The following is a 15,843-nucleotide window of genomic DNA, read 5'->3' as shown; positions in this document are numbered from 1 at the left end:
GTAAATCCCTGCAAAAACATTAGAAAAAAAATAAACAAGGACAACATATCTTAGGTTTCTGAAAACTTTATCCAATTGTGCATAAAGTTTCAGTTTGTGAGAATACTTTAATAAAACTGTATCATCACCACTGAGCCCCAAAACTTTAAATCCAGGAGTTAAAGAGGAAATACCTTTTAACTTACTAACGGAGAAAAAGCAAATGATTTGATAGAAACTTCATCATGAGTTGGTCTCTGCTCTACACTTGAAAGTAACTACTTAATACCTTAAATAAGTAGTTTAACATGAGTGTGGGAGCAATTGAGCAGTTGAAAAAAGTGAGAAATTAATGATTCTGAACTACACTAAAAATTTTAAATATAATTGATGTAATAAAATTATAATTTTTGAATAAAATTAATTCATGTATTTTAGAACTTGTATACTATGATGGTACTTTTAAACTTAGGCCTTGGCCAAATATTAATTTCAAGAATCAATCATTGAGCATTTGGTCAATATGTGCACTATAAATGTGACTCAGCCATATACCACAGTTAAGACATGGCAGTCAGCAAGGCTGCATACCCTATCTCCAGCTCACCCACTTTCCAGGTTTGTGAACATCATGTAAAAGGCTGACCAGAACCTACATCAAGACTTGTCCATCCATCTTACTTCCGAAGAGAAAGAAGTAGAAAGCTAAGGGTCAAGTGGGTGCACTTAATCAGAAATGAGATATGGCCCTCTATGGCTAGGATCCTGACTTTAGATTGCTAATTTATCTTATTTTGTTATTTTCAGGTCAAAATGAAATGAAAACTTTTCTTGGAAATGAAACATTTCAGTTAGGCATGCTTGAAATGTTAACTACAGCAACGTGTATGGAAAGTTTGGTTCATACAAGGAAGAATGCAATTTTAATACATTTAAAGCAACTTTCCACTCTGAAAATAACACCAGAGTCAATAAATATTTTTCCTTTTCATTCAACAGGACCAAATAACTCAAAAATCATTTCTCATTAAAGATTAAAACATTTAAAATTTCAAACCGATTCTTTTCCCCGAAGTCAGAAGTCATGGTATACCTTTAGAAAATGAGGGCAAGTTGTCTATTTGGAAATTCAGGCCAAGACCATCAAATGAAATGATGCTTCATGCTCAAGTGGCTATAAAAGAGATGAAGAACAGATATAAGGAGTTACACTACTTTAAGGATTATTCATTCACAAGTCTTTACAAATAGCACAGCTGAAATCTCCTAAAGGCAGGTCACTGTAATAGAAGGGTGGGCATGATTTCATATAAATTAACTGGAATGTTAAGGTTCACTGCCTGACAGAACTTGGGCTTGGTTTAGAAAACCTGATGGTGTGTAATAGACCTTACCATTCTCAGATCAATGCCACAGCACCAGTGAATTCAGTTCATTTCCTTCTTTACAACCAACCTACCTTGACTGGATCGTGAACTCTTAATATACAATCAAAGAACAAAGGAAGACAGGCAAACCAGAAAAAGGAAAAGCGCTAGCTAGCCAAATGAGGCTCTGTCAAGTGCTCTTCTGACAGAAATGCTAATTTGTGTGCTTCTACTTCTCATATATGCCAAGTTTGTTTTTGTCTTCTGGGCCTTTACCTTCACTGTTCTATTTCTGGTTCCTTCTCATCCTTCATGTTTCTCTTACAGAGGCCTTCCCAGATGACACTTTCTAAAGTACTGCCCCCAAGCAACTCTCTCTTCTACTCCTCAGTTCATCATCCTGGATATTTCCCCATCACTATCAGAAGTTTGCTCCTTTACTGTCTACCATCATTAAAATGTGAACTTAAGTGTAAAGGGGAACCTTCTTTATTTTGCTCACCCTTATACCCAAGCATCTACAAGTATTTGCTGAATCAATGAATGAACGGAAAAGAAGAAAATGATTAGTAAGAGTGACAATGACTATAACTCGAAGATCCAGAATGGCAGTCATGGGAAGCACGTGTGTCAAGTTCCATGGTTACCTCTGGAAAGGAGGATGGAAAAATTAAGAGATAAGCTGGAGAAACAAAAGGCATGAGAGTCTAGCAGAAAGGAAGGAACAACTCATTTTTAACTCTTGAGGTACTGTTTTAATAACTGGGGAAACACAGAGACTTGGTAGGGGTATTGCTAGCTTAAACCAGCCAACACTCGCACAACTGCATCTCACAGCTATCAGCACAGCACTGTGCCAATTATAACCCATAAAGCCAGGCTCTTGAGTTTTTTTTCTGGACCCAACCTTCTCTTGCCTCTAAGTTCCCAACTGTCTTTTCTCCTGAACAGATACCAGAGCCCTAGTCCTATGGCAGTGAACTTCTAATATTTTCCTATCGGGGGCGCGGGCGAGGGGGGGTAGTTTAAGAAACTGGCAACACTGGCACAACAGAATAAATAGCCGACTAAATTATGACTTAAAACAGTACAAAGTTCACTCTAAGCTCCTGGAAGGCAGGGGCAAGATCTTACACATCTTTTTTATCTCCAACAGCTCAGACATCTGCTCTCAAACTGACTGAACAGAGGACACTTTGTGACCAGAGATCCTGCATTAGTTCAATCTATTAAATAGGTAATGATTACAGTAAATAAAGATGGATTAATGACCGGTAGGGCAGTGATTTCCTTTCTTAATTACATTTAAAATAATATATCGTATAGATTTCTATTTCCTCTGTATATTTAATAACAAAAAGGCCACTTTACCTAGGTTCCAAAACATTTTGTAAAATGGGAAAACTTTCCAGAAAATGAAGTCTTGGCTGGAATGAGTAATACAAATATAATTTTAGCAAGCACATTAAAATATAAAGAGTTTTAAAAATTAACTTTAGAGGGTGTTATTTTACCTATTTTATTGCTAATTTAAAAGGTTAGTATTAATTACATCAATTTAGGGGGAAAATATTTTTTTATTTTTTTAAAATTAGGTATACCAGGCTATTAGTATGAAAGGCAAGGAAAGCCTTACAACTTTTTACTTTCTGATTGGTAGATGTTTTTACTTGAGAAAGATAAAGCTTTCAAAATGACATCTCTGAGAAATGAGGTTAAAATTGGTATATAGTTTCCTACATACAGTATCTAAACACACAAAGAGCATCTTTTGGAATTAGCTTATTATGTCATTTACAACACCTATTTAATAGTATAAATTTACAATTAAGGAATTAGAGTTTGGTATAATTTCAATCTACTCTGTAGTTCATATATTTAAACTGGACATCTTTTCAGTCTTTAACAGGTATATACCCTTTTTATATCAATGCTGTTCTTAACTTGGATTTGGAAATAAATGTTTTCTACCTCTAAAAGTCAATTAAAATTCAGTAATCAAAGTAGCTGTATACTAACTTTAATTACTATGCACTGTTAGTATATTTTAATAGTCATATCACTATACTCAACACTGTATGGGGGTGTTTTCAATCCTAAATACATGCACTAAAAAATCTTATACATGCAAATGTGTTCAATTAGTATTTTAAGAGAAAATCTTTTGACCACTCCACTTGAAAACAACAAAAAGAATGAAAATGAATAATTCACTAAATAAAAACCAGTAAACATAAAAAAAGATATTCCACTTTACTAATAAGCAAATGTATGCAAATTAAAACAAGATTTATGTTTCATCTTTTAAGGAGGAAAAGATGCATCAACAATAGTAAAATTGGTATATAGTTTACTTATAGGAGGAAATTATCCTCACACAATTGCAGGACTAAAACCGATACAATCTTATTGGAGGGAAATTTAATAGGTATCAAAGTTTAAAATGTATATACCCTTCCACCAAGCAATTTTACCGGTAAGAAATTATCTTAAGGAGATAACAGTCCAAGTTCACTAAGATACAATATATTTGTAATACAAGAATACTTCATTTTATGGCGCTTCGCTGTACTACACTTCACAAATACTGCGTTTTTTGTATATTGAATGCTGGTAGCAACCCTGCATTATCAGATGATGGTTAGCATTATTTTAGCAATGAAACATTTTAAATTTAGGTATGTACATTTTTTAAGACATAATACTATTTCACAGTTAACGTACTACAGTGCAGGGTAAACATAACTTTTATATGTACCGGGAAACCAAAAAATTTGTGTGACTTGCTTTATTGTGGTATGCACTTTTATTGTAGTGGTCTGGAACTGAATCCACAATATCTCCAAGGTACGCCTGTAGTGAAAAAGAAGAAATCTGTCTAAATGTTCATCCAGATGAATCTTTTAAACTAGTTATGGTATATATGAAGGCTTTAAAAAGAATATAAATATCAAAGACCCTTTTCTACTTGAGTGAAAAAAGTAGATTACAGGCAAGCATACATGGTATGATGACATCACTGTTGAGAAAATAAAAACAGTACGTTGTAGTATAAATTCAGAAGAAAATAAGAAAGTTAAGAAAAACAAGATGTTAAAAATAGTAGTCAATTTACTTTTAACTTTATTTTAAAAAATGTTAAATTTATTTATTTTTTGGAGGTAGAAAGACTCTGCAAAAAGCAATCACACAGGACATCAGTCAGTCAGTCAGTTTGAATATATGAGAAAAAACTGGGGCAAGGTAAACTTCACACGACTATAAAAGAGCGATTTTTTTCTTGGCCCGAAGAGGGGTAAATTATGTCTTATGTACATCCTTATACCCTTCAACATATCACCCCAGTCAAAGTGTATATACTCAAATGCCTACTGTACCTCCGAGGATATCATTATTGACAAGTTATTACCACTCTAGGATCCTAATATTTCAAAGCAAACAGCACTTAATCTTAGTTTCAACTGTTACCTGTGTATTTAGGCTATTTCAAGTTTAAAATATTCCATTTAAAAATTCCTTCCCTTTTAGAAAATCCTCATGGAACCACTGGAAATTTTCAACAGACAGTGACAACTATTCCCTGCTTTAAATACAGATTGGAGAAATCATACACAAAATAGAAATATGATAATCTTGTGGCACTTCAATTTCATCCCAGTATCTGAACAACAAAAAATTGTAACTAAGTTCACAGGAGCTTTCTTTTATCTTAACATGAGTTACCAGGGTGTATACATAAGAAGCTGTGAACAACAGAAGCTCTATAAGATATCCAGATACACAGCTGTTGAGAAACAGTCTTTACAATGCCAGTCAAAGAGCAAAACATCTGGTTACTAAATGAGCTGCTCTGCCCTCCGTGACAACTGCCAAGCAATAGGCCCTTTATGTCTTTCCCATTCATTACTGACTGATGCAGTAGTTCTCAACATTTTCACTAATTCTATGATCATTCCATTTTTTCCCCCAATCTTTCAAATGTATCTGTCCACTTGCTCACAGATAAAATTAGCAAGTTAAAAAAAAAAAAATTAGCAAGTTGATGGCACACAAGATTCATTTTTAGCTCTTAATTAAAAAAAAAATGTTATGGAGGGACTTCCCTGGTGGTCCAGTGGTTGGGACTCCACACTTCCACTGCAGGGGGCGCGGGTTTGATCCCTGGTCAGAGAACTAAGATCTGGGGAGCGCACCCGCCCCCCCCCACAAAAAAGCTACGGAATTTTATTTTCTAATTTTAATATTTTTTCTAGTGGAATGTTTTTCAAAACATTTAAACAAATCTTATAATAGGTGACCTGGTATCAACATGCTACTTAGACATTCCTAGAATAAATTAAAGTTTACTTTAAACTAAGTTTAAATGAAAACTTTCATATTACTGAGTAAATTTCTGAGGATCCCAAATTAAAGAAATCATTCAAAATGTGATACAGTCTAGTGTTTATTTTATGTTATGGCAGGTACACTTGAACTTCAAAAATTTAAAACATATAAAAAGTGGTTAGGGACTAACATTTGTATCAACAGTTGATAAATGTCTAAGATTGTTTATTATACAGCAGGGTTCAATGGTAGTGCTAATGCCAACAGGGCACCATGGAAATTAGTCTAAAAATTATCATTAGGCTTTATACAAGCAACAACATTTGCTGCTGTTTTAGAATTTTGGGACACAGCCTGCTTCTAATGCTAAGCAGTCCTTTAACATTTTTAATGTTATACAGTGTTATAGTAATTAGTTTGGCAAATGTTTCAAAATAAAGTAGAAATGTATTCATAACATCACAGAAATGCACATCCAGTTTTGTTTTCAATAAGAACCATAATAGGTACAGGTTAGAACTCTTCCCTATATGAAATAATTTACACACAGATGAATGCTATAATATCACTATCTAAAATAATCACTAAATACAATTCTTTTTCAGAAATAAACAAGCAAAGGTTTTTCATATCAAATATCAAAAACATAGAGAATGCATGTTTTTCAAACAAATGATACTCTAAAATTATTGAAATAATTTCAGTGAATTCAGTGAATGTGCAACCTAAATCAACCAAGTATACTGAAGTACAACGATATTAAGAAACCAATGATCAGAAAACACAACTGCATGAAAGAAATTTATAATCCACGAAACTGTTTCTCAGGCCTTAAGGTAAAATAGTTCCACAGTTTACAGGTAAAACCGAGGCAACAAAAATGCGTGCTTGTCTTCAATAAGTAGGTATTTTATGCAGAAGATGTAACACTTTGCTTGTAGACAGCATGGTATGCATTTCTCAGCAAGACATAAGGAAAACAAGATTCCAAAAGATCCATTGTCAGGAATGGGGATTCCTGCACAATCTGAAAAATCCCAAAAATGCATCAATTCAACTTATTTATAATGGGAACATTTACTGACAACTAGTAAAGCACAATTTTATATTGCCGTTATTGGGAACAGACATAAGTTTTCCTTTCACTTTAAAATCTGAAATGCGAATGTGCCACAGTGTATGCTATCAAAACGTTTTAAATCACTACTTTTCAATTAAATCAATTAATCAACAGGAAATACTGAGCACTTGCATTGCCCTCAACAATATATCACATTTAAAATATGGTCCATATCATCAAGTCTAACTGGAACCCAACATTAAGCTAAAAAGCCAAATCAAACATGAGACCATCTATGATTAAGTGGAAAGCTGTTAAGTTCCAGAGAGTTCAAAAGAGTAGAAAAGTTAACATAGGCCAAAGTAATCAAGAAAGTCTATCTGAAAAAAGATTCGAGCTACGAGGTATGCCGAATCATTATTAGGATAGACACAGACCTCTGCAGATAAAGGAAATTATTGTGAGGAAAGAATCACATGGTAGAAACAAGCACAGGTGGTTTCACGGCAGTAAAGAGAAGGAACTGACGAGGCACAGAAAATTACAGGAAATGTTATTAGATGGGTGGGATGAAGTCAAAAAACAGAAAATTCGGAAAAGAGTTCAAACTGATACACTAGGAAAATATAAAGCCTGAGTGTTTCCCAATAGGTTGAAAAACTATTCATAAAAGAATACTCTACAGGTAATGGTGATCTTTTATTCTGTTGTTTTCTGATGCGATTACCATATGGTAAAGTACAAGCGATATCAGTCTATTTAGCAATTATTAGAAAGTGTGTGGCTTGGGTGGAGTGAATATAAATGGTCAAAAAAATACATCACTGTTATAAAGCAGAAACTAACACACCATTGTAAAGCAATTATACTCCAATAAAGATGTTTTAAAAAAAATACATCAGCTCTTATTATAATTTAATGACTGAAGTATCAAGAAAAGACTATCAGGAATGACTGGAACTTTTTTGTTGTTAGCAAAAATTAAAATAAGACTTACCATATCTAGCAGTAAATAAACAGATTCTCTATTTCTTGTTGTTGTTTTATCTGTCTCCTGGCCAATTTTCAGTAGACTGGAGGATGCAAGCTTAAAAGTGTACATACATTTTAAATAAGTTTTTTAAAATAAATGTTCACCACTTATTTTCAGTATGCTTCAACTTGCAACACATTTCAATCATAAGGTGAGCTTAGGCTCTTTACATTCAAGCAACAATTTAAGAGCTATTAAGGTATAAACAGATACAAAGGTAATAAATGTAATCAAATATTCTTATTGGTTTTTAAAACTGATTTTTTTCAGAACAAGTCTTTTTTAAAAAAATGATTTAAATTGCTTTTTCTCTTCCCAGTAACTGTATTAACTATATTTCTTAATTCTCAAATAAGAAGAAAATTTCACATTGAGTTTGAGTTAATAGGACCACAATGAGATTAAAACATTAAGTCTTAAATAAAGGAAATAAAGAAAATGAAAAGAAAAATTTTAACTCTTAATACCGTTTTCTTTGAAATAGATGTTATTTTGTCCTCAAGTTAGTTTGCTACTACGTTTACTTTAAAAATTAAAAAAAAATTTTTTAAAGCCAACAGGATTTATAACTTAAAAAGAAGCAAATATTCTAGTGTTCTTTATACCACACTGCATCTTTCTTTTAATTAAAATATGAAAAAGGTTAAGTTGATAAAGGGAAGGAAGAGCTACACTACCACAGAAACTAAAAGCTATACTTCATGAGGCTAGAGTTAGCACTACTACCCTCTTTTGGCAGTGAATAGTATTCTTACTTTTGAGTTTGATTCCATTAACTGTCTTTCTCCAAATAAATAGAAATAAGTAAAATACATCCTTTTAGAGGGATACATTCATCTTTTGCCTCAATTTTCCTTTGTTTTGTTTTTTCCTCTTTCAAACTCTAGGCAAAATTCTAGGGCAGTCCAAACATCAGCTTAGGAAAAAAAGTCACATTGCAGAGCTCTAGAAATGAGAGACTTCTAAGTCAAAGGAAAAAATGCTAAACTAACTGCTCTTTGACTTCAATGCCCTGTCTTTACTTATTCCTTATTCCAAAAATTAATTAATTAATTAAGAGAATTTACTTTGTTACACTTCATAGTTACGATTTTTAATTTTCTCTAAAAATTGTCATGAGTTTTGTTTGATTATACACACCGCCAGAAATTCTTTAAGCCGATCTTCAATGCTTCCCTTGTGAATTGTAAACAAAGCTGCAGCGATCTGGTTGATGGCTTTGGCCAAGCAGTGTATGTTGTTGCAGTGCCCTGAGAAAGCGCAAATAGGGTTTGTGGTTTCTGTGTGACCCCAAAATATCAAATCTTTAATGACTTCATAATCTACATAAATAGTGGCATGATTAAAAACAGAGCTGAAGCATCATAACCTGCCTTGCTTGCTCTCCCTTCACTTTCATGAGAACTAGTGCTTTTAAGAACAGTGTAGAAGAGAACAACAAATAATTATATCTATATTAAACAGGCATATTTTCAAAAACCCCTAAAAGAAACCATATATCAGTTTTATATTGTCTTGGAAACTTAAAAAATAAGTGCTTAGCTGCTTTACAAATATTTCCTCATTCAATCCTTAAAATAATCCTAAGAGTTGGATACTCCCTTCACCATCCCCTGCCACACACACATTCAGGCACCCACAGGCTCACATATACACATTTCATATGTGTATACGAAACTGGGGCTTAGAAAAAGAAAAACTGACTATCCAAGGTTATACAACTAGTAAGCGGCAGAACTTAACCCACTTTTTATTATTAAAAAAAATCAATTACTTGAAAAGTACCTACTATGTCAAAACTCATAACTTTTCCAGTGCCAAAACAATTTTAAACCACTATTACCTTCTATAGCAGGGCTATACTGAGACATCACATTACTGGCCAGTGTTGGCAAAGAAACTGCCACAAAGACCATGAGGAGGCAGGCAATTTTATATTCTTCTTCTGGACTTATGTTTTCTAAGGGATAAAAATTAAAAATAAAGTCAAGGTATTTCTGTCAAGATTAGTTAAGAGTTGATCATCTAAACCAGAAAAAGCATATTTTAATTCTTGTGTATTTTACTGAGTCTCTATAGAACTGATTACAATTTTGTTACAAGACATACAGAATGAATAGAAATAAAACACATTACTATTGGCTATTATCAAGTCCTTAGGCATATTTCAAGGACCTCTAATAAAACAATAAAGCAAAAAAAATTTTTTTTAAACTGTAAGATTTAAAAATATTAGTCCTGTAACTAAATACAGTTTTAGTTACAGGACTAAAAATATGTTTAGAATTACTGGAATCCTAAAATTTCCTAATTGAAAACTAATAATAAATTACTTTATAGGAAAATTCTATGTTTCAGTATAGAAAATTATGTCATAACTTACTCTGCAAAATCATCCAGAAAACTCTTTAGTTTTTTTTCTAAAATAGATATAAGTGAAATGTACTATTAAAAAGAGATAAATGTGGAAAGTAGACTGGATTTCTAACTTCTCCATTTTAGAAGACAGGAGAAACCAGTCATAAATGAATACAACTAGTATTGTCCTAAGGTTTTAAATATTTATTGTAAAATAATTTATCTAAAATATTTATTGTATCCATATACTAAAACTGTGGGTTATCTAGGTACTTCACTTATCGGGTACCTGGGAACTTCTAGTCACCTTACTATTTATCAACACATATAACTAAGAATTGAACATACGAAAAGAGCCAGAATATATTTTAAAAATCTGGCTGGTCATGACTATTCACAATAGCTAAAACATGGAAATAACCTAAATGTCCATCGACAGATAATAGATAAAGAAGATGTGGTACATATATACAATGGAATACTACTCAGCCATAAAAAAGAATGAAATAATGCCACTTGCAGCAACACGGATGTAACTAGAGATTATTAAACTAAGTGAAGTCAGTCAGGAAGAGAAAGATAAATACCTTATGATATCACTTATATGTGGAATCTAAAATATGGCACAAATCAACCTATCCACAAAACAGAAATAGACTCACAGACATAGAAAACAGACTTCTGGTTGCCAAGGGGGAGGTGGGTGGAGGAGGGAAGGACTGGGAGTGTGGGATTAGCAGATGTGAACTATTATATACAGGATGGATGAACAACAAGGTCCTACTGTATAACACAGGGAACTATATTCAATGTCCTGTGATAAACCATATGGAAAAGAATATAAAAAAAAGAATGTCTGTATGTGTGTAACTGAGTCATTTTGCTGTACAGCAGAGATTGGCACAACACTAAATCAACTATATTTCAGGGGAAAAAAATCTGGCTGATTATGAAAAATATAGCTGTGGCAAATCAAGTAATTATAGTAATTATCCATGTAACTATAATTAACATACTGTAAGAATGATGAAACAAAAGTAATGTCAAATCAAAAAAGAACTGATGGGGCTTCCCTGGTGGCGCAGTGGTTGAGAGTCCGCCTGCCGATGCAGGGGACAAGGGTTCGTGCCCCGGTCCGGGAAGATCCCACATGCCGCGGAGCGGCTGGGCCCGTGAGCCATGGCCGATGAGCCTGTGCGTCTGGAGCCTGTGCTCCGCAATGGGATAGGCCACAACCGTGAGAGGCCCGTACAGCAGGAAAAAAAAAAAAAAAAAAGAACTGATGAACTCAGTCAAACACCATGTTACATCCAAGGAAGTAGGGGAAGGTATTTCAGTGCCAGAAGCAGATGAAATGTTTTTACTTTGTAGAAAAATCTAGAAATATCTAGAGAATTCTGTGTACCACATTTCAAAGGGCTGATTCTAAAATATTCTGAACGTTTAATATTACATAATAATGCACAGACTCTTTATGGTAAGTAGCTCTAGTCCAATTAATATAAGACACCCTTTTCTATTTTTCTATACATTTTATCTATTTGTTTGTTTGGCTGCACAGCAGCTTGCGGGATCTTAGTTTCCCAAGCAGGGATTGAACCCTGGCCCTGGCAGTGAAACAGCTGAGTCCTAACCACTAGACTGCCAGGGAATTCCCAAGACACCCTTTTCTAGATAACAATGCTTCTATCTATTAGACCATCTCCATCAGCACACAAATGCTATTATTTCCCCATGTGAAAAATATCCTTCTCTTGATTTTACTCTTGCCTCCTGCTACTATAATTTTACTTCTTTGCTCCCCTTTTTACAGTAAAACTCTGTGAGAGAGTTGTTTTATACTCATTATCTCTAATTGTTTTCTCCTAAGCCCTCTTTAATGAGCCTTTTGCCTCTAAGACTTCACTGACATTGCTCTTGTCACACGTATTAATTCTACATAGCTGATCATTCCCTTTCCACTCTCCTCGAAGCGATTCTTTCCTGGTTTTTCTTCTCCTTCACAGATCCTTCCTTCTCAAATTTATCTTTTAGTAGTTCTTCCTCTTCTCCCTGAACTCTTAAACTTGAGAGTGTACCAGGACTCAGACTCTGATCCTCCTTATTTCTGCATACTAAATGGGCTTAATAACCTCAGACAGTCTTATGACTTAAATATCTAATCTGTATGTACAACAAACAAAAAAAACCCTTGATATAAAGCAGGCAGTTGAACAAACAAATAAGTATCACAGCTATATCTGTGTTGTCCTGGTTATTTACTAAGACTACTACATAATTACTAATGCATTTTACCTGATTTTTGTGAGGAAAGAGCTACCACCAAGGCAGGATCAATCTCACACGGTAATCCAGCAGCTGATGACAATTCATATACATTCATTGCAACCTAAAAAATACAAGAATTATAGATTTCTTGATATAGATATAGATTATAGATTTATAATCTATATAGATATAGATTATAAATTTCTGAGAAATCTCACTTTAGTAAGAAAAGGTATAGTGTTTAAATTAGAGTCTGCCTACAAGAACACTAGAGAATTTCAGAAACTTGGCTATAGAAGGAACTACAGCACAACTAACTACACTGAACAAGCTGATTTAGTATTTTGTGTGTGTGCACTGCTGATTATAACTTGACACTACTAAGCCAAACAAAACTTGTATGCTTTCTGTGGCAATTCCAACAGAATCATTCTAAAGCTATTATTTTTCTTGGAAGCATAAGTGTAAGATCAAGATCAAACCAACAGATATGAAAAAAAGAACAAAAGTGAATCAAAATTACCGGCCTTACGTTTTATGTCCATACTTGTCTAATTTAAAATTATAGTGGCTCAATGCCTAATCATACAGTAAATTACTTATTATAATAGATTTTTAAAGGAGTACTAATTTAAAACCTGATAAAGCAATTTCAAATGACTAATTTCTTTTGGTATCACATAAGGATTTCAAGGATACTCCGCTCAATAACTCAGTTAAAAACTACCTACATGGGACTTCCCTGGTGCCACAGTGGTTAAGAATTCACCTGCCAATGCAGGGGATACAGGTTCGATCCCTGGTCTGGGAAGATCCCACATGCCGCAGAGCAACTAAGCCGGTGTGCCACAACTACTGAAGCCCGTGCGCCTAGAGCCTGTGCTCCGCAATAAGAGAAGCCACTGCAATGAGAAGCTCGCGCAACGCAACGAAGAGTAGCCCCTGCTCACCACAATCAGAGAAAGCCCGCACACAGCAACGAAGACCCAATGCAGCCAAAACTTAAAAACAAAACAAAACTACCTACATAATTGGTTAGCCCTGATATTACAACAACAAATGTTTACAATCTAGTATAAATTTAAGTGTTAAAACACAACTATAATACAGGGCACAACTATAATACTACAATGAACAAACATAAAGTTCTCTGATAATACTAAAAAAAAAAAGAAAGAAGAGATGAAATGATCACTTGGGGATCCAGCAATATTTCTTAGAAGATGGCAATTGAATCAGGCATTAAAAGATGGCAGGATTTCAAAAGGCAAAAATAGAAGCAGCCAGGATTTTCAGGAAGAATAAGTTAGAGAACAAAGTAGAAAATGTGAGAATGCACACAACAAGATTCGGTCATCTTACAGGACCCAGTGGAAGAGAGGGATAAAGTAAGGAAGTAAAGAGAGAGAGAGAAGGATGGAACAAGTAATGGAAGCTAAGCCTCAAAAATAAATTTGAGACTTGAACGCCATACAAAAAGTTTAGAAATAACTTTTTCAAGTCAGAACTTTTCAAAATATGCAAAACAGAAAATAATCTTTCCAAGAAACATTAAAGTTTAGAAAATATAGATATGATAGGTTACTTACTAGATGTGTAACCACTGGTAAATCTGCTGGGATTAAATCAGTGGCTGATTTAATAAATAAATGATCAATAAATTTACAAAACAAACAAAACCTGTGGACTCTGGTAAGGCTACCAACCTTCTTATATTTATTTAAAACAGGATACTAATTTAAAAAATTATAGCCTATAATTAACATCCTTTTATAAGATTTTTTTAACATCAATTTTTAAAAACTGAAATTAGCTTTATTTAAAACAAAACAACTCTCATTTCACTGGCTTATCTTTTTTTTTTTTTGCAGTACGCGGGCCTTTCACTGTTGTGGCCTCTCCCGTTGCGGAGCACAGGCTCCGGACACGCAGGTTCAGTGGCCATGGCTCACTGGCCCAGCCGCTCTGCGGCACATGGGATCTTCCCAGACCAGGGCACGAACCTGTGTCCCCTGCATCAGCAGGTGGACTCTCAACCACTGTGCCACCAGGGAAGCTCTGGCTTATCTTTTTCATTCTGCTTATGACCATGTATAAACAGCTATCAGTTTAAGGAAAAGGTGATTGATCTTAACCCATTTTACATTGCTATAGGTGATCAAGGAAGATTGACTTTCAAAATGCCTATATAGTATTTTGGTGCTGAGCTCTCTAAGATGCATTTTCAAAGGCAAGCATGCTAACCCATCACTCTAAAATATAAACTTTATAGTAGCTTAGGATTTACTAAATTTTACTTCGTATGTAAGTTAAATATGTCATTTTAGAAACTGTAAAATCCAAATAGAAGTTTTATTACCTTCATATCAGTTTCCCTTGGAATGTGATCCTTGAAATCTTCAATTGAACTGACAAGAAAAGGAATGTGGTAGGACAAGACCTAGGCAGGAAAACAAATTAAGAATGTAGAATTATTTTTAAAAAGCAACCTCTAAACTTATGAGATATTACCATTCAATTACTTCTAGTTTGCATAAAAATTATTTTACTTTGTCTATTTTCAAGTGATTTTCTAAAGTACTACAATACACATAAACGGAATGTATTTGATGCCAAACCAAGTATAGTCAAAATGGAAAATGCTCTAATGAAGAAAATAGTTGAAAAAGTAGCACAATATTCAGGCAAGTTATATCCCCTAAATTTAAATACCAAAACAAAAAATGAGTTTAAGTAACTATAATTTTTATATGCTTTATTTCACATAAACTATGAAAACTGGAATTTTAATTATATTACTGCCAACTATAAATTTTTAAAGTTACTTTTAAATTTCTGGGAAATTAAAAAGGATTATTTGGCTATAGGATATGTACTCGTAATGGTTTCTTACATCTCTAAGTGCTTCTTGTGCCAATGATCGGAAGGATAAAATTACACCAATTATTGTCATCCTCTTCAAGACACTGTCAACAGCTAAATTTGAAGGAAGGGGAGAAAAGAAGAGAGTGAATTGGATTCTTTCTTAACCATGGAGAAAACTCTTAGTCATAAAATCCCCATGATAAAAGGCACAATTAAAAACAATCTGATTACAACCAATGATTAAAGAGGCAAGGGTACTGAAAACTGATGTTAAAATTAGGAAATTATAGTTTACTTCCAGTGGAGTACACTCTGTTCTTTAAAATGGTTTAGATGGTTCATCAGAATCCTGAAACAATCATGCAAGTAGCCACCTGTATAATCCTATCACATTAATGGTAGTGATAGGAGGAAGGAGAGAGAGACTAGGGGAAAAAGAAGCTGATCAGAGTGGATCCTCAAAAATCAACTGGTGGGACTTCCTTGGTGGTCCAGTGGTAGAGAATCCACCTTCCAATGCAGGGGATGAGGGTTCAATCCTTGGTCGGGGAACTAAGATCCCACACGCCTCCGGGCAACTAAGCCCA

General features: G+C 34.0%; 1 protein-coding gene across 2 annotated transcripts in view; it reads right to left on the bottom strand.

Annotated features, from left to right (window-relative positions):
- Window positions 1-3,584: 3,584 nt before the first annotated feature.
- NCKAP1 (NCK associated protein 1) overlaps window positions 3,585-15,843 on the bottom strand; it is a 100,595-nt gene continuing 88,336 nt past the window's right edge. The window contains exons 25-31 of one of the 2 annotated variants that reach the window (XM_032637442.1): window positions 15,285-15,367; window positions 14,751-14,831; window positions 12,419-12,512; window positions 9,609-9,725; window positions 8,906-9,015; window positions 7,730-7,819; window positions 3,585-6,699 (exon numbers count right to left, since the gene is read on the bottom strand). In XM_032637442.1, coding sequence (XP_032493333.1) covers window positions 6,583-6,699; window positions 7,730-7,819; window positions 8,906-9,015; window positions 9,609-9,725; window positions 12,419-12,512; window positions 14,751-14,831; window positions 15,285-15,367 — 692 coding nt within the window. In that variant the 3' untranslated portion in view covers window positions 3,585-6,582. The remainder of the gene's footprint in view (window positions 6,700-7,729; window positions 7,820-8,905; window positions 9,016-9,608; window positions 9,726-12,418; window positions 12,513-14,750; window positions 14,832-15,284; window positions 15,368-15,843) is intronic. The other variant, XM_032637443.1, reaches the window with a different exon arrangement.

Source organism: Phocoena sinus, chromosome 7 (genome assembly GCF_008692025.1).
Source record: "Phocoena sinus isolate mPhoSin1 chromosome 7, mPhoSin1.pri, whole genome shotgun sequence".
NCBI lineage: Eukaryota > Metazoa > Chordata > Mammalia > Artiodactyla > Phocoenidae > Phocoena > Phocoena sinus.
The sequence above is the reverse complement of the archived record's forward strand: the minus strand, read 5'-3'. Positions and strand labels throughout refer to the sequence as shown.